Here is a 24,571-nt window from a genome sequence, read left to right as displayed (position 1 = left end):
AATGTATTCACTTGGTTTCTCACTTGGCATGCTTAATTTAACTTTTCAGTTCCCTTTTCTGCAGAAGGGGAGTAGCAAGAAAAAAAAAAGAAGTTAACACCTCCTATGAGGGTGAAAAGGTAAAGTAAAAGCAAAGTGCTTGGACGAATGCGTTGTTTTCTTCTTGGGTGTCGTGATGACATGAAGACAGAGCCTATCTAGACTCCCAGATGGAGATGTATTCTGAACACTCACAGTAAGAGGAGCCTTCATGTTGGACACACAGCAGCAGCTCAGAATAAGGAAAGAGGAGGCCTCGAGGTGAAGCGAAAAAAAGCATGACCGCTGTGATAAAAAGCAAGCACCATCACAAGATACCATCAAGTGAGAGAATGTGGGAGACCTCACTCAGGCAACTGAGTATGTGGGTGTCGAGAGAGGGTAAGAAACATGCACACACTCTCCTGGAGATGAGTAGCTCTGAAAAGAGTTCAGATATAATACAATCAGCATAAAGGCCAGGGAGAAGAGAGCTGAAGGCCAGGCTCCAGGGGCTCATACCCATAATACTACTTTGGAGGCTGAGAAGTGAGGATCAGAGTTTGAGCCAGCAGAGGCAGGAAAATCTATGACACTCTTATCTCCAACAAATCAGGGGGAAAAAATAGAAAGGGAGGTGTGTTTAAGTAGTAGAATGGCAACCTCGATTGAAAAAGTTAAGTCCAAACCGGGTGAGGTGGCTCACACCTATAATCCTAGCTACTCAGAAGGCTGAGATCTGAGGGTTGAGGTTCAAAAACACAGGAAAGTCCATGAGACTCTTAGGTCGGATGAATCACCAGAAACCCAGAAGTGGGACTGTGAATCAAAGTGGTAGAATGTCAGCTTTGAGCAAAAGAGCTCAGGGACAGTGCCCAGGCCCTGACTTTCAAGCCCCAGGATGGACCAAAAAAGAAAGAAAGAAAAAGAAAAGAAAAGAAATGGACACTTGAATCTTGAATTCAGGTTTGATTTGCCTTAGCTAAACGATACTGGATGCTTTTAAGGTTGTCATTTCACTGTTCGCTTTCTATGGGGCAAAGAAAAACAGTGACCCAACGGGGGAAAAAAAAATCCTCAGCTTGGATCACTCATCAATGCTGAGCCCCACAGCCCCAACGGAGTTACTCTAAAGTTTCTTCCCTTCCTCTGGCCACGTGCCATGTCTCCTCATTTCCAGAATGTTTGGGTCGGTTGTGGAACTTGAACTCAGGATCTGAGCGCTGTCCCTGAACTTTTTCGCTCAAGGCTAGCACTCTACCACTTTGAGCCACAGCTCATTTCCGGTTTTCTGGTGGTTCATTGGAGATAATAGGTTCAGGGACTTTCCTGCCTGGAGCTAGCTTTGAACTATGATCCTCTGATCAAACTTCTGGGTAACTAGGTTTATAGACGTGAGCCAGTGGCGCCCAGTTGGCGTTGTTTATTGAATTAGCTCATTGAATCTTTGCAACAGCCCTGCGGGGGTCAAAAGGGATTTCTGTCATCCTTCATATGACAAATGCAGAATTGAGGCAGAGTATTGAAGTCATCTAACCACATACTGTGGAGGAAATCAAGGCATGGCCATTGTAAGGCATTGCCAACAACTGTCTTTTCTTTTCTTTTCCTCTTCTTTTTTACTTGTGTGTGTTCTTCCTTGTCAACTACCTGTACAAACACTAAGTCACTCATCCATCACACACACACACACACACGCGTGTGTGTGTGTGTGTGCAAGACCCACATATCACGTGATCCAGGCTCTGGATTAGCCGGCTACTCTGAGAAATAAACAGGAAAAGGTCACAGCTGTCAGGGAAATCATACTCTCGAAGGTAAATCATACCCCAGAAGTTTTCCTAGACAGCAGAGTGGCCCCAGGAAGGAAGTGGTGACATCTGCTTTGGTGAGTGTGTCAAGCAGAGATGCCTAGGGGAACTGTCATGGAACACTTGAATCTAGCAAGCGTTCCTGAGGGGTGGAGAGTCACAGGTGTCTTTCTACAGAGAGACTGTGTCCCCAGCTCTTAATCGTTCTACACGCAGCACTAGAAGGCACACAATGAATGGCTGCTCAGTCAAGGACAGCATGATACACAGACAAGAGAATTTCTGCAGAGTCCGGAGGTCACTCCCCTCATTCACCACTGGCAGTCAGCTCCAGGCCTAAGAAAACGGACTGACCACTGTTTGTCATGAAAGTAGACAGAAGCCATGAGCAAGGGGAAAGCTTAATTATTAGCCTTTCTTCTTTTAATTTTTCTAATTCTCTTTCTAAAATATGCTTAGAAAGCCAAGATGCCCACATGTGGCTCAGGCCTATAATAATCCTAGCTACTCAGGAGACTATGATCTGAGAATCAAAGTTCAAAGCCAACCTGGGTCGGAAAGTTGAGAGATTCTTATCACCAATTGACCACCAAAAAGCCAGAAGTAAGGGTGTGACTAAACTAATAGAGTGCCAGCCTAGGGTAAAAAAAATGCTAAGATGGAACACTCTGGCCTTGAGTTCAAGCCTCAGTAGTGGCACAAAAAAAAAAAGTCAAATTGAATTGACACAAAAGCTTATTTGTGGGTGTTTTGTATGATGTTTCAATGTTACTTACTGAGCTCCATTTCTCTCCATATTGTCACAAATTACTGCATTTTATTTTAGGGTGTATGCAAGTACTGGGGCTTGAACTCAGGGCCTGGGCACTGTCCCTAAGCTTTTTCCGCTCAAGTCTGCTGCTTGAGCAACAGCTCCACTTCTAGCCTTTGTGTGTGTGTGATGTGGTTAATTAGAGATAAGAGTCTTCCCTGTACTGGCTTCGAATCTTGATCCACAGGTCTCAACTTCTTGAGTAACTAGTCTTACAAGCATGAGTCACTGGCTGGGCCCAGCTCTTTCCACAAAATTTTTGTCTTAGATTTGCTTCAGAGAGAATCCAAACTTCTAGAAACATATCTTATAAATCACCTTTATACATATACCAAAAAATGACATCTATCCAATTTGTTTATTCAGTATTATTTAGTCACAGTGAGAGGATGGAAGTTACTTACCCAAAGGAAATTGATTATTGGTAGCGTAATTTTCACACACAACAGACTACTAGGCAGTCGTATATAAGAATGAGAAAGTCTGCCTTGATGTGAAATGATCTGAGCCACATTAATGACAAAAAAAAATGCAAGCTACAGCATAGGGCAAAGTTGCTAGCATGTGTGTAAAACAACTCACACGTGTGTGTGCATGCATGTGTCCATTTGCACATGACCCTGTATTTTTCTGAAGAAGAACCAAATCTACACAAGCCTCCATGTCGCCAAGAGTTGAATAGCTAGGAAGGGGGACTCGTGACCTTAGAGGTCGGTGTGTCTTTTGGTTTCTGCACAATAGGGTAGAATCTGAAAGGATAATGGTGTCAGTCACATGATCAATGCATAGGTAGAAGGGAGATGCCTCATTTTTCACTAGATGTCTTTATTGGGCCCAGGGACTCTGGGATGAGTCCCAGAGGCTGATCAGCTCTGGGGTTCTTGATTCTACCCACTTGGGTCCCCTCGGGGCTGCATCCACAGGCCCCTGCAGGCTTGCCCACCCCCGCGCCCACTTCCTTCCACAAAGACAGCACAGAGCCGCTTCCCTCTACGTCAGCCCTCAGACAAAGGCCCACCAGTGACTTCACTCACACACGAGGAAGTCCAGCAAGTTCCTTCTGTCCAAGAGACACGGTAGACACTCAGCCCACAGGCAAGAGACGCTTGAGTCACAGACCACACACACACACACACACACACAGACTCCAGGATAGAAAGCTGGAGAAGGTTCCTTCTCAACACCCAGTCTCCTCTAGGAGACTGGCATGCTAGTCTGACCACAGTCCAGCTTGCTGTTGGTAAAGGCACTCCACGGAAGGCTTGTTACTGGGGTGGTGGTATCTCTTGGGGAGCAGCTTCAGTCATCATATCCTTGTACTGCCTCTTGAAGAAGCCGAGCTGTCAGGACAGAGGGGGGGGTGGAAAAAAAGAGAGAGTCAGGCTGCAGAAGCAGGTATGGGGTGGGGTGCAGGTTATCATGGGTAAAGGTTGGACAAACCAGGAAGAAAGGCAAAAGGGCTGAGAAGGGACAAAAATAAATGGTGCAGAGTTCAAGAAAGTCCTGTAGAAAGTGAGGCAGGGAGAAAAACAGCATCGATGTTGTGTTGGGAGGCTAGGAAATGCAAAACATAACAAGAATGAGGTATAATGCCAGCTAGATGGAAGGTAGCGATATGGAAAACCACCCGAGTCATAGACTCAAAGATAAGGAAGGCCCTATAGCAGTAACAAGTAAGTAAGGCCAGGAGCGTGGCCTAGTGGTTGAGTGCTTGCCTAGCATGCATGAAGCCCTGGTTCAATTCTTCAGTACCAGATAAACCGAAAAAAGCCAAAAGTGGTGCTGTGGCTCAAGTGATAGAGTACTAGCCTTGAGCAAAAGTGCTCAAGGACAGTGCCCAGACCCTGGGTTCAAGACTCAGGACTGGCAAAAAAAAAAAAAAAAAGACTCAATTACAACAATCAAAACAAAGGGTAAAGGGTTCCTGCTTATTATCTCAGCCACACAGGCCACATATACAGGAGGACTACAGTCCAGCCCAACCCAGGCTAAAATGAGCAAAGCAGGAAGCACCATAGTGATAAATCAAGTTGTACCTGTCTAGCAAGCAGGAGATCTTGACTTCAAACCCCAGAACTGGTCACATGGTGTACTGATTATTTATTTTCATTTAATATTATAGATTTTTATTTCACTGTCATTTTGTTTGTATGTGAGTAGGAGTAGTGAGGCTTGAACTCAGAGCCTGAGCACTGTCTCTCAGGTTTTATATTCAAAACTAGTGCTCTACCACTTGAGCCACAGCTCTCCTTTCAAGTTTTTGCTATTTCTTTTTTTTTTTTTTTTTTGCCAGTCCTGGGCTTGAGCTCAGGGCCTGAGCACTGTCCTTGGACTTTCTCAAGGCTAGAGCTCTACCACTTGAGCCTCAACACCACTTCTGGCTTTTTTCTATGTATGTGGTACCGAGGAATCGAACCCGGGTCTTCATGCATGCTAGGCAGGCACTTTAACCACTAGGCCAAACTCCCGGCCCCAAATTTTTGCTATTTCATTGGAGATAAAAAGGCTCATGAACTCTCCTGCCTGGGCTGGCTTTGAACTTTGATCCTTAGATCTCACCCACCTCTAGCATCTGGTTCATTGTATTTAACTAATATCTCTATATCTATTTACAGATATATGCATAACAAATATCTAAATTATATATAAATGTTGTAGATATATACATTACATTAATATATTGGTTTTATATATATATATCACTTTTCTAGTAACCATTATATTCATTGCCCTACACTCATTAACCCAATTTCCTTCACAAAATGGCCCTATAATCCTAGCTACTCAGGAGGCTGAGATCCGAGGATTGCTGTTTGAAGCCAGCCTGAGCAAGACAGTCCGTGAGACTCTTACCTCCAATTAATCACTTAGGAAAGCCAGAAGGAGCGCCATGGCTCAAGTGGTAAAGCACCAGCCTTGAGCAAAAGAAACTCAGAGACACTTCATGCCCCAAGACAGACAAAAAAAAATAAAATTGAATTGACTTTGATCCTTTTACTGTTGAAGAAACTGAGGCACAGAGAAGCCCTGACTTGCCCAAGGCCATATGAACTGGCAACGGAACCGGCTGCTCTAGCTGCTGTGTGAGAAGCATCAGCAGAATGAAGGGATGGAAAAAGGAGACTCGTGGTACCTTGTAGAGGCCAGCAATGATCAGAGCCAGGAGCACGAGTCCCCCGATAGAGCTTCCCACTATCAGGGGCACAGGGTTGTGAACTTCAAACAGCTCCACTTTACTCTCAGTCTAGGGGGAAGGGGGTGGATATGAAGAGGAGAAAATAGTTTTGAACGTTTTTCCAATCAAACCTGCATATACCCCCAACTCAATAATGAGAACCTCCTAGTATGCCCTCATTCTCCCCCCCCACCCACACCTGCTCCTCCCTCCACTCTCAGATGCTTTCCCCAGCCCAGCTTCCCACCCCACCCCCAACCTCAGGGGTCCCCCCCACCCTTTGTGCCTAAAGACCATACCTGGGACTTGACAAACATGTCCTGTCCTGGAAGCAGTGCAAACTTGGAATCATCAAACAAAATCTCTGCTGTGCTCACCAGCAGAAGATGACTATGAGACATCTGTAGACAACAACACAATGGGGGCTAGGAATGGGTTTGATTCCTTGGTACCACAGACACAGAAAAAGCGGGACGTGGCGCTGTTGTTCAAGTGGTAGAGTGCTAGCCTTTGAGCAAAAGAAGCTCAGGGATAGTGCCCAGGCCCCCCAGTTCAAGCCCTGGGACTGGAAAAAGAAAAAAATTCAGCAAATGGCCAATACCCAGGACCCAGAGGATCTCATCTATGCCCAGCCAGGCTGGGGTGCCATGCCACATACCTTAATAAACCAGTCAAATGAGAGATTGCCTGTGAGGAACACGTCAAATTCATCCTCCATGCTGAAGGTTGGGATGTCACACTGGATTCTGTGGCAGACAGCAATGGAACAGTTCTGGAGAAGGAACAAAGAAGACAGACAGGTGGCTAAGGAAGGGGGCACACGGGCTCAGCCGTGTCTGTGAACAGACCACAGAGGGCTCCAGTGAGCAGACGGGATGGTGATGGGTCTGTGTGTGGATTCCAGGCAGGGAGGGGAGAGGGGGGGCGCCTCTTCTCACCAGCACAGGGGTCTTTGTAAGCTGAGCCTGGAAGTCAGATTGAGGGGGGCTTCTCTCTTCAGTATGGCAGGTGCTTGAGAGATTCTGAGGAAAGAAATACCGTGAGGAGGGGAAAAAAATGGGGGCTCCTGAGTCCTCAAGATGAGGCAGCCTCGACCCCAGAAGGGGTCAGAGGAGGCTCAGGAGTCCACCACAGGAGACAGGAAGCTTTCAAGGAAGATAGCTCCAGAGGTCTAAAGGAAAGATTTGAACCCACTTCTGAGAAACCACTGGACTCACCTGAGAGAAGGCGAGTTGGGGGCGGTCCCATACCGTCATCGCATTCAGCTGGACAGGGACCCAGAAAACCACGGTAATGGGGAGGGTCCTATAGCCCAGATTTTTGAACTACACCAAGAAAAAGTAATGATCAGGACTTTCTGACCTTCAGCTTCCCCACTCCCCACAGAGTCCCTTCCAGAAGTGAAAGTTCATTATGTGAGCAGGGGGCCGGGGGGCGGGGGGTTACACTGTATGTGCTCATGCATGCCCGTTTCTCTGCACTGACTTTCTTCCCAACATCTCATTCCTACCTGGTATTGATGCTTTATCACCTGACTGGTATTCTCTGTGGCCATGAAGTTGAAATACTTGGTGGAATTCTCACCACTGTGGAAGGAAAGAGGAAGAAGATGGAAGGTGACAGGACATGAGGGGTGTTATAGGAGGGTATAAAGACAGAACTGGCACTCAGGAGACACACACACACACACACACACACACACACAGTAACTCAATCAGCTGTGTCCAGCCCAAGGCAGACAACTCAGTCGTGGCCCCAGACCCCAGTACCTGGTGACAGCCAAGTACACAGCATATTTCACAGGTAGCTCCAGTTGGAATTCAGTTTTGTTTGTCCTGGGCATGTTGTTATCACTAGAGAGACAGACAAAGAGCATAGCCAGCTGTTGAGGGCAGGTGCTGATGGTTCACGTCTGTCACCCTAGCTACTCAGGAGCTGAGATCTGGGATTACAGTTCAAAGCCAGCCTGGGCAAGAAAGTCTATGAGATTCTTATCTTCAAGTAACCACCAGAAAACCAGAAGTAGAGGTGTGGCTCAAGTGATAGAGCACCAGCCTTGAGCAGAAAAGCTCAGGGATAGTGCCTAAGGCCCCTGAGTTCAAGCCCCAAGGCTGACACACACCCCCAAAAAAGAAAAAGAATCAACCTTTCCTTCTCTTTCTCCTTCAGTCACCAAGTTCTGTTATCTCTGTGTCAACCCTTCTCTAACCATCCCCCAAACATAGTTCAGACCCTTCCTTGCTAACACCAGCCTTCTTGCTGCTCCTCTGAATTCAGAATTTAGCCCTTCTGTCACACACTATCATTCCACCACACTTAACAAATTAAATCTCCAATCCTCTAACACCATTCATCCATCAGTCATTTTGTGGTATGATTCATCTCTAACCATCATCTCCTTACAACCTACCACATGGGCTTAGCCTGTGTGTGTGTGTGTGTGTGTGTGTGTGTGTGTGTGTGTGTCTGTCTGTCTGTCTGTCTGTCTGTCTGTCTGTCTGTCTGAGGCTTGTACTCGAGGGACAGGCACTGTCTCTGAGCGCTCTTTTTTGCTCAAGGCTGGCACTCTACTACTTGAGCCACAGCTTCACCTCTGGATTTTTTTTTCTTTTGTAATTAATTGGAGATAAATGTCTCACAGATTTTTCTGCCTTGGCTGGCTTCAATCCTCAGATTTAGCCTTCTGGGTGCCCACCTTGTTTTGTTTTGGGGATCGTCTCACTAACTTGGCCCATGTCGCCTTGCAAACAGGCTATCCTTCAACTTCCACCACTCGAGCATCTGGATTGTATTGAACAGGATGATCTTGCCGGGCTTTAGGCTTTGCCTTCTCCCTGCGTTCATGCCCACCTCTGTGGAGGCCTTTGCTTGGGCCAATGCACAACTCTAAATACATTTCCTTCAGGAATCGTCTCTAGATACCAAGTTTCAAAGACAATAGATATTCTCTTCTAGCCACTTTTCTTGTCTGTCCATGCCACTAAATTAGAACCTCCAAAATGCCAGAAACCATAGTGCTCTCATTTCACCAGCACATGGCACAAAGTCTGGCACATGTGTGTTAAATGAATGAATGAGTGAATGAATGAATGGTATGCTCTGAGACCAAATGTGGAGGGGGGAAAAGGTCCACCTTGGACAAGAGTTGGAGGCCTGAAAGGGGAGGATGCATATGAAAGGGGAGGAGCAGGATACCTGGTCACGTTAGCCTTGAAGTGTAGTTTGTTTCCAAGAGAAGCACGAGGGTCCACATGAAATGAGACATTAAAGGTGACCTGGAGTTGGAAAAAGCAGAGAACACTAATGTCTACCAAGCATGGTGGATAAAGCATGACCCAACCAGCCAACAAAATATGACTCTCCAATTAAAAAAAAATGAGCCAGGCAAGGTGGCTCATACCTGTAATCCTAGCTACTCAGGAGGCTGAGATCTGAGAACGACAGTTCAAAGCCAGCCCAGGCACTAAAGATGGGCTGGGAGTGTGGCCTAGTGGTAGAGCACTTGCTTCTCATGCATAAAGTCCTGGGTTTGACTCCTGGGCACCATAGAAAAAGTCAGAAGTGGTGCTGTGGCTCAAGTGGTAGAGCACTAGCCTTAAGAAAGCTCAAAGACAATCCCAGGCCCAGAATTCAAGCCCTAGGACTGGCATGTGCACGCACACGTGTGCACGCTCGTGTGCGCACACACACACACACGCACACAGGTGCCACTGGACAAAAGGTGAGCAAATATTGAAAATAAACTATACAACTTGTGGCTAGGAGTGGGAGGAAAAAACTGGAAGAGAGCATGGGAAAAAGAACTGTACCTTTACCTGACATATAATTGTAACCTTTTTGTACATTACCTTTATAATATCAATTTTAAAATTCCTTTTAAAGAAAAGCCACTGGATTGTAAATGGGTACATTCATGGGCCATGTATTGCATCTCAGTAAAGGTGCTTTGTAAGAAGGAACCTCTAATTTGAGGGAGGAGGAGGAAGAGGAGGAGGCAAAGGAGAAGGAGGAGGTGAAATGAGAAGAGGAGGAAGGGGAGAAGGAAGAGGAGGAGGAAGAAGACCATGAAGAAGAGGGGGTGAAAGAGAAGAGGAGGAGGAGGAAAGGAAGGAAGAGAAAAGGGAAGAGAAAAGGGAAGTGAAATGGGAATAGAAGGGGGAAGGAAGGAAGGAAGGAAGAATAAGAGGGAGGGAGACAGGGAGGGAGGGAGGGGAAGAGGAGGAGGAGCTGGAGAAAGCACAGGAGAAAGAGGAAGAGATGAACTGAGAAGGAAAAGCATGGGAACAGGAATAGAGGCCTGAGGGCTCTTACCTCTGAGCTGCCGGGGAAGAGGGGAGAGTTGACTGTACAGACAATGTTCCTCAAGGCTTCATGGCCTTGGCTGAGAGACTCAGATCCACAAAGCAAGACCCAGGATTTCTGGAAACGTGCGTTCTGGAAGGCAGAGTTGGCAGCTGTGAACTCCTGGGCCACCAGCCAGGGTGTGGGGGAAGGCATAGTTCACAAGGCCGTGGAGGAGTCCCCTACCTGGAGTATGTTTCTACCCTGGAAGGACAAGGCAGACGGGTAGTAGAAGGTCACCCTGGTGTTATAGGAGTCCTCACCTTCGTTACCCACGGTCACGGTCACATTGAATTTTTGGGGGTCACCTACCACCAAGGAATCCAGGCTGTGGGAGCAATGAGACCAGACATAAAGCACCAGAGGGCTGTCCCGGACTTAAGGGTGTTTTTGAAATGGACATAGGCACCTGGAGAAACATGGAGCTTCCACAGGGACTTGATGGACTTCCCAGAGAAGGGACTTGAACAGCACACAAGCCCTACAATACAGGAGTGTATCCCCCCCAAAAAATGTGGAACCTATATACAGCCACGAGAAGGAATAATATGATGTATGATGCCATTTGCAGGGAAATGGATAGACCCAGAACAAACCATGTTAAGTGAGGTAAGCCAAGGTCAGAGAGACAAACAGTGCATGCTATCTGTCATATTTGGAAGCTAGATCTAAAATACCCTGGGACGTGATGGACTATACAGGACTCTAGAGTTCAAGCCCCATAACCAAGAAAGAGAGACAGAGACAGAGAGATGGGGGGAAGGGGGGCAGAAAGGCAGAGGGTCTGTGTGTCTCTGTAAAGAACTCCAGGAAATGAAAAGATTTGTTTGTTTTGGTTTGTTTTTTTTTTCTTTTCTTTTTGGGTTTTTTTTTTTTTTGCTGTTTTTGTTTTCTTTCCTTTTTGTTCTGTTTGTTCATGCATACGTCTGTGGGAGGGCAAGGTGGGGGGACACAGAAATGAAGAGCCAGAGGGTAAATTGAAAATGAACTGTGCAACTTTGTGAGTGAGGCTAGGAGGGGAAAAACTGGGAGAAAATGAAGGAAGCTGTGACATTGTTGGAAAAGCAATGTACTCTTTACCTGACGTATATAACTTGCACCCCTCTGTACTTCCATTTAAAATAACAATAGATATTTTTAATGGACTCATGAAGCTCTCTTGGAGATCAGGGAAAGAACAGAGCAGCAATGAGAAGAAACTCACCCCGGAAACTTGAAGGAGACGCTGAGATCATCCTCACACACATTGTCATTGCCACAATTCTTCTCAAAGGGAAACTTGTAAAAAGCCACAAGGTGAGGAAAGAAACAATCAAGTGTTGGAATAACATTAGGTGAAATGCAATAAGCTTTAAGCTCATACCTGTCATCCTAGCTACCGAAAAGACAGAGATCTAAGCTCCATGACTGACCCCCGCCCCCCAAAAAAAGCTTTAACTATTGTGCTTCTTCTCCATACCCTGTGGGGCCCCAAGTCAAAACTTACTGAGGCTGTGAAGATTTTCTGAGCATCTTCAGCCAAAACTGGACGAAGGCCCCCAAAAGAGACAGAGGGGACCCCCATCAGACTATAGTTGAGGCGCAAGGCAATGGGATTCACTGGGTTTTCCACACATTTCTAGAAGAGAAGAAGGGCTGGTTGTCCTCCTTCACTTCCTAGGCCGGCCCACCCATTTGTGGCCCAGAGACCTGGTCAGAGGCTTGCTTACTCACCAGTATTTGTAGATTTAAGGTATCACATTTTCGTGCCAACCCCAAGGTTTGTTCGTGTCTGCGTGTATTGTTTTTAGTATCTGCGAAGACGGCACGTAAACGAGCGGAATCCAGGATAAGGTCGTATGTGACGACGCTCTGAATCTCCCCTGGAAATACACATTTGCTGTTGTGAAGAGCCTGCTTTCTGAGCCTGAGAGACAGGACTTCCAGTCCAGGCTTCTGTGCTCCAACTATATGATTTGTGGGATGTTACCTGAACATTCATCAGAATATCCAGCCTGCTGGACTTTTTTGGCCTAGGTTGGCTTCAAGCCTTGACCCTCCGAAGTAACTAAAATGACAGCTGTAGGTCGTCATTGCCCAGTATAACTCTGCTAAATTCTTAATTTCTCTCCTTGAGCTTTTCTGTGCTAGAATTTCCATTTGCTGCTATTTTCTGAACTTCAAGCTCTCTCTTTTCTTCTTCTTTTTTTTTAATTCTTGAGTATATTTTATTCCTCTCTTATCTCCTAATTTCTGAATCATCCATTTCTAGTGTCTGTTGTTTCTCTTGATTTCTGGTCAGTTCATTCAAGGAGAAGGAGAAGAAAGAAGAAAGGAGCAGGAAGAGGAGGAGGAGGAAGAGGAGGAAGGAGAGGGAGGAGGAGAGAAAGAGGGAGAGGAAGGAGGAAGCTATGGTACCACAGCCAAACTTGGAGAAGAGAACTTTCCCTTCAACTGCCATCAATGCTCAATCATTTCATCTAGAGACTTACCCACCATGCCTCACCTTCTCTGAGCCGATCCCTTGTACTCTTGCGGGCTTGGAGACAGACTGTGACCTTTCCAGCATCCTTGCGTCTGGCTTCTGTGCCACAATCAAATACATCCCTTGCCACTTCCCTGGGGTTGAATTCCATGGACACCTCAACCCTTAGCACCGGTTGGGATCTGGTGGGTGGGTGTGGGGCACCATAAGGCCATTAGAAAACTTGAGGCCACAAAGGAGAAGTTCCTTCAACAGAAAGTCCCTCCTGAGCCCCCAAAAGGAACCCTTACCTGAGCAGCAATAGGTAGCCCTCGGCCCCTACAGCCAAATCCATCAGCCCATCCATTGTGAGATCCTGGCCCCCGCTCAGTGCCTGACCAAAATACTGGAGTTTGGGGGAGAACTGGGAGCCTGTAATCCGCTAATTTGAGGCAGGGGGGAGGGGGGAGATGAAGGAAAGAGAGAGAACAAATCAATAGGAAAATGTGTGACTTGATCATCGGAATGAGCCAAGCTGGAATCCTCTAGAACCCACTCAGTCTCCTACCCCATCATTCTCTCAGAAATTAGAGCAACTTAGGAATGAATTGTTCACTTTTGAACCACAACCTCCAGGCAATATTTGAACTTGATATTCTAAAGAAAGAAAAACCTTTGCATGAAAGAAATACACTGTCCGAGGGGCCGGGAGTTTGGCCTACTGGCAGAGTGTTTGCCTAGCATGCATGAAGACCCGGGTTCAATTCCTTGGTACCACATACATAGAAAAAAAAGCCGGAAGTGGTGCTGAGGCTCAGGTGGTAGAGCTCTAGCCTTGAGAAAGTCCAAGGACAGTGCTCAGGCCCTGAGTCCAAGCCCAGGACTGGCAAAAAAAAAAAAAAAAAAGAAGAAGAAGAAGAAAATGTCCTGTTTCTATCCATCTGTGGATGACTCTGTAGCTTAGCTATGTCAGTTAACATGGAAGTGGGACCATGGAGGGATTTTTTTGGTCAGTCCTGGGCCTTGAACTCAGGGCCTGAGCACTGTCTTTGGGTTTTCTCAAGATGAGAGCTCTACCATTTGAGCCACAACACCACTTCTGGCTTTTTTCTATGTATGTGGTACCAAGGAATGGAACCCGGGTCTTCATGCATGCTAGGCAAGCACTCTACCACTAAGCCACATTCCCAGCCCGAGGGATCTTCTTCGTGAGCTGATTTCATTTGCTTTAGATATATATCTACACGGTAGTGAGAGTACTGGATTGTTCAGGTGCTCCAGGTTTGACTTTCTGAAGGTACTCCCTACACTGACATTCCCGCCTGCAGCTGGAATGTCTCCACGTTCCCGTCCCCACTGTCTGCAAAGTCCGAGTGCTTATGGCCCCAGAGCACATTACAGAGAAAGTCGCTGTCGTGGGGAGTTATTGTGGTACCTATGAAAGGTGAATTGTTCTCTTTATGGATGGTGGTCAGGGGGCTTGAACTCAGAGCCTGGCTGCTGTCCCCTGAGCTCTTTTTACTCAAAGCTAGTGCTCTGCCACAGCACCACTTCTGGTTTTCTGGTGGTTCACTGGGGATAAGAGTTTCATGGACTTTGCTCCTCAGGCTAACTTCAAACCCTGAACCTCCGATCTCAGCCTCTTGACTAGCTAGGATGACAGATGTGAGCCACCAGCACTCAGCTGAGAGCTGCTCTTTCGAAGGTTCTGAGAATACTAAGACAACTAATAAAGAAGCAATGGGACTGATAACTTCCAGGGGGAAAGGTCAGCAATGCCATTAGCACTGTGGTCAGCACGTGACCAGGCCTTACCTGGCTGCAGATAGGTTTGATGCTTGATACTGAGGTCCCATGAAATATGTAGACAGCACCCTGGTTCTCCTGCTCTCCTGGAGCCCCGATCGCCACGTCTGTCAGCTTGTCCCCGTTCACGTCCCCCAACACTGTCAGGGCCGCCCCAAAACGGCCCCAGGGATGGCCCTGCTCCCCATGGAGGACAGACCCACATCGCCACCGAGCCCTCTGCACAAGAAAACCAGTGTCAGCCCAACCCAGGCCCTTCCACCCCCTCCCACCCCCTCCCTGCACAGGCCCCAGCTTCCACTCACCCCCTTGGGCACGGGACACACGGACACCTGGCCCCCTCGGGTCTGCCCATAGTAATGGGGGGCCCCGATGAGGACCAGATCAGTGTTTCTGTCACTGTCCATGTCCACAGAGCAGAGGGAGGCCCCAAAATAGGAACCGATCTGAAAGAGACAGAGACAAGATCACACGGACACCTCCCCACACACCTCCTCTCTCTGAAGAAAACCACATCTAGCTGGATATCAGGGACTCATGCCTATAATCCTACTCAAGAGGCTGAGATCTGAGGATTGGGGTTCAAACCCAGCTGGGGCAGGAAAGTCCATGAGACTTTTTTTTTTTTTTTTTTTTTTTTGCCAGTCCTAGGGCTTGAATTCAGGGCCTGGGCACTGTCTTTGGACACTTTTTTGCTCAAGGTTAGCATTCTGCCATTAGAGCCACAGCCACTTCTGGCTTTTTCTGTGTATGTGGCACCAAGGAATGGAACCAAGGGCCTTGTGCATGCTATACAAACACTCTACCTCTAGGCCAAACTCCCAGCCACCTATGGAGACTCTTAATCTCCAAATTAACTACCTTAAAAGTGATGTGGTGGCTCAATGGGGCAGAGTGCCAGCCTTGAGAGAAAACGCTCATGTACAGTACCCAGGCCCTGAATTCAAGCCCCAGTATCAGCACACAAAAAGACATAACAGTTGTGCCACAGAAGACATGTAGAGACATCCATCCTGAGATCTCTGAGCTCCACACTGCACTTACCTGGCTGCCCTCAATATCCATGCTGGGTTCCCAGGCCCTAAAATTCTTCTTGAACATCACCACCAAGCCAATGTGCTGATATCGGGGTGCCCCCAGAACCAGGCTTTGCACCTTGTTCCTCAAGATGACTGCAGAAGAATAACCTAGAAACAGAGCCCAAAGAAGCAAAGTGTTTCCCATCATAGACCCTTTCCTCTCCCACCAGCCCATCCTAACATTGAGACTCTGAGTCCCCTCCATGCTCTTGTAGATAGGGGTCCCTGAGCCCCAAACTGTACTCCTCTTTGTGAACAGAACTGAAATCAAATTGCCTCCAGGCGCCGGTGCTCATATCTGTAATCCTAACTACATAGGAGGCTGAGATTTAAGGATTGAACTTCAAAGCCAGCCTGGCCAGAACAAGTCTAGGTGAGACTCTTATGTCTAACTAACTGCAGAAAAGCCAGAATAGAGGCATGCCCCAAGTGGTAGAATGCCAGCCTTGAGTAATAATAATCATCATCATCATCATCATCATCATCATCATCATCATCATCATAATGTGACCATACCCAGACCCAGTTCAAGCCCTAGTACCAGCAAAATTCAGTTAATTAATTTTGGGATTATTGTCTTTACAGCTATGCAAAATCCTATAGAAGATCCCAGCACCTGAGGTAACTGAGTTACACCTCCTCCTGACTTTCCGAGAGCACCCCACGCTGTCCACTTACCCAGGTATGCATCATTCATGTCTGAATTCACCCTGGTTTTGTTAATGAAGGTGACTTGATCTTTGGATGTACGGAGAAAAGCCCCACCTGCCCAATCAAAGCTTCCCACGGATCCCAGCAAGGGACCATCCTAGAAAAAGGAAAGAAAAGGAAGGATAGGAAAGAAGACATAGAGGCTATGTATCCAGGAAAAAAAAGTCACAGGAGGCAGGCAGCAGTGGCTCATGCCTGTAATTCTAGCTACTCAGGAGGCTGAGTAGTTCAAAGCCAGCCAAGGCAGGAAAGCCCATGAGACTCTTTATCTCCAATGAGACATCAAAAAACGCAGAAGCAGAGTGATGATGGCTCCAGTGGTAAGATGCCAGGCTTGAGGATAAAAAAAAAGCTCAGGGACAGTGCTCAGGCCCTGAGTTCACGCTCCATACACACACACACACACACACACACACACACCTATCACACAAGAAGAGCCCCAAGCTTTTGCACCTCACTGTGGGACACACCCCCCCCCCTGCAACTTCATAACAGGTCACTTACAGAGGTGATGGCAGCACTAAATCCTTCCTGGGACATCTCATGTTCGAAGGAGCTGGTGGCACTTCCTGTCTGAGTACCTGTGGGGAGAAATGCTTTCTGCACTCGAACAAACACAAAGAGATGGGAGTAGGGCGTGAACACTTACAGACTGGCCAGACCAGAGGAAGAGATGAAACGGAACCTGTCATTTATCCCCCAAGAGCCCAAAATTAAGCACTGAGAGACAACACTGAGATTTTCCCAGAACAAGGGAAGCCCAAGCGACTGGGAGGGAGGAAGATTTTGTCTGGGAACTACGATGGATGCCCGTGGCTCACCTTCAATGGCAAAGATCTTCTCCTGCAGTTGGTTCTGAATGGTCTTCAGAGCTTCAAAGTTATTCACCCGGAATACATGGTCCCGAGAAGGCTTGGATGCAATAGTATTCAGCTCTTCTTTGTTCCTCTCACTGTGGAAGGCATCTCCCACCTGTTACCAAGGGGCAAAGGCCAAAACAGATATTTTGCAAAGAAGGCAAAAGAACCTGAGGTTTGGTTCATTAAAGGAAAGAATATAACAGGAGACCCCCAAGAGGTTGCAGCCAAGTAGACAGGTTGTCTACTGTACAAAGTGCAATTCGGGGCTTAACTACAGCTTTTGAATCCATTTGCTGAGCTTTCTGGAAGGGATCTGTCTGTATATGGAGGTGTTACTTATGTGCCAAGCTATGTACCTGCCTGGATATCTTTTTCTGTACTAATGATCTTAAGCTTTTAGCTCTTCCTGTATCTAAATCCTTTTCCCAAAACCTTGCTGTACCCTGCCACTCTTTGTTTTTTTTTTTTTTTTATTTTCTGCCAGTCCTGGGGCTTGAACTCAGGACTTAGACACTGTCCTTGAGCTTCCTTTGCTCAAGGCTAGTGCTCTATCTCTTGAGGCACAGTGCCACTTCTGGCTTTTTCTATATATGTGGTACCTTGGAATTGAACCCAGGGCTTCATGCCAGCTAGATAAGCACTCTTCCACTGATCTACTTCCCAAGCCTGCTACTTTTTATTGCTTTTTCTCATGTGCTCATACTGAGGTTTGATTCCAAGCTTCTTGCTCAGCTTTTTTTTTTTAATTTGCTCATAACTGATGCTCTTCCAGTTGAGCCATACCCACTTTCCACATTTTTACCTGGTTAACTGGAGTTAAAAGTCTCTCAAAATTGTCAACTCAGGCTGACTTCTGACCCTGACCCTCAGATCTCAGTCTCCTGAGTAGCTTGTATTACAGGTGTGAGCCACCGTGCCCACCTGGAATTACCTATCTTTAGCCACATCATGATTCAGATGACAGAGCCATGATTACAGTCTGAGATAGCTAGCGGGGGTTAAAGTAGAAAATGCATCCAGAAGAATCGAACGCAAGAGTCTTGATTCCTACCCCAATGACATAGCGAATCACCCCCGCTCTGTCAGCTTGAGGAATGACATCCTTATAACCCAAGGGGTCGCCATACTTTTCCCCATCTGTGATAACAACTAGGATCTTCACAGCATTCTCGCGGGCCCCACTGGAGCTCTGGAAGAGTTTTGTTCTGTGTGGGAAATAGGAAGCCAAGGTCAAGCCCAAGGACACAGCCATGCTGCTGGTATGGCCAGCCTTAGGGAATGTCAACAGAGTCAAAAGTACAGACAAGGGCTGGTTGCTCTTGCTTACATATACATGACTACTCTGAGACCTTACCCTTCTCTTTTATTTGTGCCAGTACTAGGGACTTGAATTCAAGGCCTCTCAAATCAACATTTTTTGTTCATGACTAGCACTTGACCTCTTGAGCCATGCCTGCATTTCCAGCTTTTTGCTGGTTCACTGGAGAGAAGAGAGTCTCGTAGACATTCCTATCTGGGATAGCTTTCAAACTGTGATCCTCAGATCTCAGCTTCCTGAGAAGCTAAGACGATAGACATGAGCCAACAATTTTAACAGGCTTCATTACTTTTATGTCATTTTGATCACATTTCCCACTGGTTCCCCATCCGAACAGCTTCCATTTTACATGCCTGCCATTCTTTTAGTGTGTGTGTGTGTGTGTGTGTGTGCATGTGCGCCTGTCCTGGGGCTTGAACTCAGGGACTGGGTGCTATCGCTGAGCTTTTCTTTTCCTTTTTTTTTTCTCAAAGGATGATGTTCTACCATTTTAGCCACAGCTCCACTTCTAGCTTTTTTTGGTGATTAATTGAAGATAAAGATCTCCTAGGCTTTCCTGCTCAAGCTGGCTTCAGACTTTGATCCTCGGGTCTCAGCCTCTTGAGTAGTTAAAATTATAGGAATGAGTCCTCAGAACCTGGCCTGCCATACTTTTAATTTTTTTAGCCTACAGTCCACATATGAGAAAGAACATGTAGGGCTGGGAGCATGGCCTAGTGGTAGAGTATACAAATCCTGGGTTTGAGTCTTCAGTAGCACATCCACAAAAAAAGCCAGAAGTGGTGATGTGACTCAAGTGGTAGAGTTCTAGCCTTGAGAAAGCCCAAGGACTGGGCTTTCAATCCCCAGGACTGGAGGAAAAGAAGGAACAAAAGAAAGAAAGAAAGAGGGAGGGAGGGAGGGAGGGAGGGAGGGAGGAAGAAGTGATATTTGCTCTTTCTCAGACTGCCACCTTTTAGGAAGTGTGTGTGTGTGTGTGTGTGTGTGTGTGTGTGTGTGTGTGTGTACGTGCATGCATGTGTGCTTTTTTGCAGTGCCACGTATTGAACCCAGGGCCTTGCACTCCCAGCCCAAACTCGACCCATCTTTCCAACTTCCTTCACTGCCTCCCTTTACAGTCAACCTGCTTCTTCATGTGCACGCCCCACTCAGTCCCTCCTTCAAAGCTTTGTTCCCTCTGCTAGAACCAGACTTTCCCCCCCATCCCCTTCAGAGCAAAGACCCTCACGGTTAACACCCCCAGATACCCACAATTCCTTACTTACACTACTTCACGGATTGCTGTGGCGGTGTGTGTCCGCCCACCGAGTTGTCTGATTGGAACTATCCATGATACTGGGTTTGGGTTTCTCTCGAACTCGCTGAAGGTAAAATGAATCCGGAACTCTTCAGAGTACTGCATTAAGGAGAACTGGGAACAGAGCACCTGGCATTACACGGGAGAAATCGCCTCTCATCCCCAGGAAGCTGTAGGTGAATCCTTCCAAAAATCCTTCTCCACAGCCCCTAGTCTTCAATGTGAACTTCAACTCTGGTGCTAGACTCCGGTCAGCTAAGCTGAAAGAATATGTGGAGACAGGTGGCTCACACCGACCATCTTGGCCACTCAGAAGGATCTGAGGATCCTGGTTCAAAGCCAGTCTGAGCAGGAAAGTTTAGGAGACTTTTTTGGGGGGAGGAGGGGAGGGTCATGGTGCTTGAACTCAGGGCCTGGACACTGTCCCTGAGTCCTTTGGCTCAAGGCTAGTGCTATATCACTTTAAGTCACAGCTCTACTTCCGGTTTTCTGGTACTTGGTTGAAGATAAGAGTCTCATGGAATTTCCTGCCCAGGCTGCCTTTGAACCACATTTCTCAGATCTCAGCCTCCTGAGCAGCTAGGATGACAGCAGCCTGGCTAGTGAGACTCTTTAGTTCCAATAAACCCCCAAATAGCTAGAAATGGAGCTGTGGCTCAAGTAGTAGAGAGCCAGGCTTGATGAAGGAAAAAAAGCTAAAGGACAGTGCTCACGCCCAGAGTTCAAGCCCTAGGAAATAAAACGTCTCCATCACGCCATGCTAGGGAATGAAGCCTCGTTGTCAAGCATTCACCAGCTTTCTGTGGACAATTCCCAGATCAATCCATTGGCTCTCACCAAGGTTTTAGACTTTGTGAATTGTTTCATCACAGTTGAGACAAAGTCCTTCATCTTCCGAAAGTCCTCTGGCTGGATGCTACCCGAACCATCAATCAGGAAGACAATGTCACTCTCCTGCTGAGGGCAACCTGGGGAAGAGAAGTGCGTATTGAGTAGCAAACTGAAAGCTCATGCTCGTTTTGTTTCAGTGTGTGTGTGTGTGTGTGTGTGTGTGTGTGTGTGTGTGTGTTTCCATACCAGACCTGGAACTCAGCCTAAATGCTGTCCCTTAGTTTTTTCCACTCAAGGCTATTACTCTACGCCCTGAGCCACAGCTCCACTTCCGACTAGTTTTTTTTGGAGGTAAGAGTCTCTCCAACTTTCCTGTCCCAGGCTGGCTTTGAGCCACAATCCTCAGATCTCAACCTCCTGAGTAGCTATAATTACAGGTGTGAGCCACCAGCACCTGGCTTGACTTTTATCTTTTTTTTTTCTGCCAGTCCTGGGCTTGAGCTCAGGGCCTGAGCACTGTCCTTGGACTTTCTCAAGGCTAGAGCTCTACCACTAGAGCCTCAGCACCACTTCCGCCTTTTGTTTTTCTATATATGTGGTATCAAGGAATCAAACCTGGGTCTTCATGCATGCTAGGCAAGCACTCTACCACTAGGCCAAGCTCCCAGCCCTTGACTTTGATCTTTTGAGAGACTCCTAAGGTTTAAGGAAAAGCCACAGGTAGATTCCTGACTTAGAATTTTTGATCTGCTGCTTGTTGTTTGAAGCTATTAAGGAAATGTGTTAAAGGGCAAAAGACACAAGAACCTACAGCAATATATGAAGGACAGATAAGAAACAAGTAAACTAAGAGCCCACAGATAAGAGATAACAAAAGAAGGCCAAGTGCTAAGGAGATGGTGGAGAGTGATTAGAAGTATCACACAGGAAAGGGCTCTTGAAGAGGTGACATCTGATCTGAGATGATTAGAATAGGCCATTAGTTGAGAAATGAGGAAACAAATCAGTAAGTACAAAGGTCCTGAGGCCAGGAGAGCTTGATATGATTCCTGGAGAGAAAAGGCAGCCAGAGAGGCTTATGCACAGTGGAAACTAAGGTAGAAGGGATGAGAAGAAGCTGGAGAGGTCTGCAGAGGCTGAGCCATCTAGAACACAGAGGTGGCATTTGTTATAAAGACAAGAGTTGAGAATCAGGTAACTTGGTCTTGTCTCACTTCACAGATGTTAACTGGCACTCTCCCTCCCACACCTTCTCTCTTAGCTGGGGACATGTTACTAAGACTTGAACTGTGTTCCTCACACTTGCTAGGCAGGCAGGCAGGCATTCTACCACTTGAGTCATGTCTCCAGCCCTTTATTCTGTTTGTTTGTTTGTGTAAACTAGGGTCTCCTTTTTATTCACACTGGCCTGGATCACAGTCCTATTTATGACAGGTACCTGCCACCACACCCAGCTTTTTCTGTTGATAAGGGATCTTGTGAACTTTTTGCTCAGGATTACCTCCAACCTTGATCTTCCCCCATCTCTGCCTCCAGAATAAACTAAGATTATAGATATGTGAGTCATTGCATCTGGCTGGAACTTTAGGGTTTTGTTGTTGTTGTTGTTGTTGTTGTTGTTGTTGTTTGCTAGTCCTCAGGCTTGAGCTCAGGGCCTGAGCACTGTCCTTGGGCTTGTCTCAAGGCTAGAGCTCTACCACTTGAGCCTCAGCACCACTTCCGGCTTTTTTTCTATGGAGGTGGTACGGAGGAATGGAACCCAGGTCTTTGTGCATGCTGGACAAGCACTCTACCACTAGGCCACACTCCCTGCCCTGGAACTTTTCCTAAAGTGCACCTCTGAATCTCTCCTCCCTCGGATCCTAGACCAATGAGGAGTCCTGGCACAGTCCTGCCCCCATCCTCTGGTCCCTGCCAGAGGAGACCCACCTCTGAGGGACTCCGGCAACCGCTGGGGCTGCTGTAGCAGGCTAGATCCAAATAGGAAGCAGAAGCCATTCACATATGTGTTCTCCTTGCAGGTCTGATGCACAGTGGGGCCACAGGCCTGAGGGGTGGGACCAGTTAAGAGAGAGGCCAATGAGGGACATGGACGGCCATGAGGGTGGGATCATGGAGGGGTGGAGTCTTGGAGGGGAGGGGGCGTGGGCGGGGCCGGTCAGGGGAGAGGCCAATGAGGAACAGGGACAGTAATGGGGGTGGGGCCAATAGGGGGCTACCTGTCCTTTCTTACCAACACCTCCATGCTCCTCCACCTCCAGTCTCCCAGGTCCCCTCCCCTCCCCACAGGACCCTCATGTGACCCAGGGCAACTCACCAGGAGCTGAGAGGGGTTGGTGGCAGCTGCCAAGGACAAGCCCAGGGACATGTTCACAGCCTCTGAGGGCACTGAGGAGATAGATAGGCATATGATCACAGATGACACTGTGCCTTAGGTGGGTTCACCTAGACCTGGAGACAAGATGAAGGGAGCATCCAGATGGGAAGAAAGGATTGAGCCAGGACCACCTGAGGGTGGGATTTGCATGCAGAACAGAGGCTGAAGAGCCACACCCCTTCCCCCAATGCAGAATGCTTGGTAAGTGTAGGTATTTTCCAAGATGGAATCCAGCCCAGGGACCCAGGCAGGGGCAGGGACTCACCTTGCAGGTGGATGGGCTGGCACCGGCTCGTGCTGAAGTCACACTGGTAGAGGCCACCTGTTTGGTTGGTGGATCTTATCTCTAGAGGGGCTCCAACAACCATCCTGCAAGAAGACATGGAAATAGAGAACTCTGTGGGTGTGGAGAAAGTAGCCATGGGAGACAGTGGGGAAAGTGTGGGGGCAGGGAGACCCCATGAAATAGAACAAGAAAATGAGCAGCTAGAATTACAGGAGTGAGCCACAGGTGCCTGCTTCCAGTTATGCCTGCAAATACTTCTGTAAAGGTAGACATTTTACACTTTACAGATCATATGGTCTCTGTCACAACTAGTCTATCCAGCCATCGTAGCTCAGAAGCAGCCATAAGACGGGTAGGATGGCACATGCCTGTAATGCCAAGAGGCATGAGATCCCAAGTTCAGGGCCAGCTTAGGCTACCTGGTAAGTCTGAGATAAGGCCACGCAGTGAATCAAAAAGAGGAAGAGGAGGAAGAGAATGAGGAAGGAAGGGACAGAGAGGAAGAGTGGGAGGGAGAGCCTAAGGAGGGAGAGAAATGAGGAAGAGTAAAAATCAGCCACGAAGCTAAGCCCTGGTGGTTCACACCTGTAATCTTAGCTACTCAGTAGTTTGAGATCTGAGGATCATAGTTCAAAGCTAGCCTGGGCAGAAAAGTTCCCATGAGACTCTTATCTTCATTTAACCATTTAAAAACTGGAAGTGAAGCTGTGGCTCAAGTGGTAGAGTGCTAGCCTTGAGCAGAGGCTTAGGGACAATGCCAAGACCCTGAGTTCAAGCCCTAAAACCGACACACACACACACACACACACACACACACACACACACACACACACATCAGCCACAAAATGGAAGGGAGAAGTAATCAGGGTCATGTCCGAAATATATTTACAATAATAAGTGACAGTCCCATGAAGGCCATAATTAAAGAGTTAGATGTAGTTCTCTCTCTAGAACAAACTACATGAAACCATTTGCTAGGGTCTCTCCTTGGAAAGGAAGTGGAGGAAAGAGGTAAAGAATTGGTTTAAGTGTTAAAGGAGTTTATTAGGAAAGAGATAAACTTCCACTGGGTTGAAAAGGAGTCATCTCTAGGATAAAAATGACCGGGATTTTGTTTTTTTGGTTTTACACACTCTTCAGCATCTTTTCATTTAAAACACTGTCATTTTACTACCTAATCAGAAAGCACAAAAGAACCAGTTGGTCTTTTTACAGATATTTAAGAACACACATGACAAACAAGACTCTTCCAGAAGCTCTTACCTGGATCCTGCTAGCTGGACCACAGTCTGCCCAAAGCCCCTTGCATTCTCTTGAAAGGTGGTTGGATTTTCAACATCCAGGTTGAAGCCATGACATAAAGCTAAGGCAAAAAGGGAGGAGAAGGGGCCGGGAGTTTGGCCTAGT

General features: G+C 47.2%; 1 protein-coding gene across 1 annotated transcript in view; it reads right to left on the bottom strand.

Annotated features, from left to right (window-relative positions):
- Window positions 1-3,573: 3,573 nt before the first annotated feature.
- Window positions 3,574-24,571, bottom strand: part of Itgam (integrin subunit alpha M) — a 23,545-nt gene continuing 2,547 nt past the window's right edge. Inside the window, exons 2-30 of the mRNA XM_090318676.1 lie at window positions 24,428-24,566; window positions 23,144-23,247; window positions 22,819-22,889; window positions 22,431-22,548; window positions 20,508-20,638; window positions 19,639-19,784; window positions 18,107-18,260; window positions 17,017-17,167; window positions 16,700-16,776; window positions 16,163-16,292; window positions 15,450-15,592; window positions 14,711-14,851; window positions 14,415-14,624; window positions 12,911-13,041; window positions 12,642-12,802; window positions 11,870-12,018; window positions 11,643-11,774; window positions 11,361-11,434; window positions 10,343-10,484; window positions 10,127-10,249; window positions 9,011-9,090; window positions 7,585-7,668; window positions 7,326-7,401; window positions 7,033-7,140; window positions 6,754-6,837; window positions 6,474-6,587; window positions 6,115-6,216; window positions 5,774-5,884; window positions 3,574-3,980 (exon numbers count right to left, since the gene is read on the bottom strand). Coding sequence (XP_090174802.1) covers window positions 3,906-3,980; window positions 5,774-5,884; window positions 6,115-6,216; window positions 6,474-6,587; window positions 6,754-6,837; window positions 7,033-7,140; window positions 7,326-7,401; window positions 7,585-7,668; window positions 9,011-9,090; window positions 10,127-10,249; window positions 10,343-10,484; window positions 11,361-11,434; window positions 11,643-11,774; window positions 11,870-12,018; window positions 12,642-12,802; window positions 12,911-13,041; window positions 14,415-14,624; window positions 14,711-14,851; window positions 15,450-15,592; window positions 16,163-16,292; window positions 16,700-16,776; window positions 17,017-17,167; window positions 18,107-18,260; window positions 19,639-19,784; window positions 20,508-20,638; window positions 22,431-22,548; window positions 22,819-22,889; window positions 23,144-23,247; window positions 24,428-24,566 — 3,461 coding nt within the window. The 3' untranslated portion in view covers window positions 3,574-3,905. The remainder of the gene's footprint in view (window positions 3,981-5,773; window positions 5,885-6,114; window positions 6,217-6,473; window positions 6,588-6,753; window positions 6,838-7,032; window positions 7,141-7,325; window positions 7,402-7,584; window positions 7,669-9,010; window positions 9,091-10,126; window positions 10,250-10,342; window positions 10,485-11,360; window positions 11,435-11,642; window positions 11,775-11,869; window positions 12,019-12,641; window positions 12,803-12,910; window positions 13,042-14,414; window positions 14,625-14,710; window positions 14,852-15,449; window positions 15,593-16,162; window positions 16,293-16,699; window positions 16,777-17,016; window positions 17,168-18,106; window positions 18,261-19,638; window positions 19,785-20,507; window positions 20,639-22,430; window positions 22,549-22,818; window positions 22,890-23,143; window positions 23,248-24,427; window positions 24,567-24,571) is intronic.

This window comes from Megascapheus bottae, chromosome 25 (genome assembly GCF_031878675.1).
Source record: "Megascapheus bottae isolate mThoBot1 chromosome 25, mThoBot2.hap1, whole genome shotgun sequence".
NCBI classification, from domain to species: domain Eukaryota; kingdom Metazoa; phylum Chordata; class Mammalia; order Rodentia; family Geomyidae; genus Megascapheus; species Megascapheus bottae.
The sequence above is the reverse complement of the archived record's forward strand: the minus strand, read 5'-3'. Positions and strand labels throughout refer to the sequence as shown.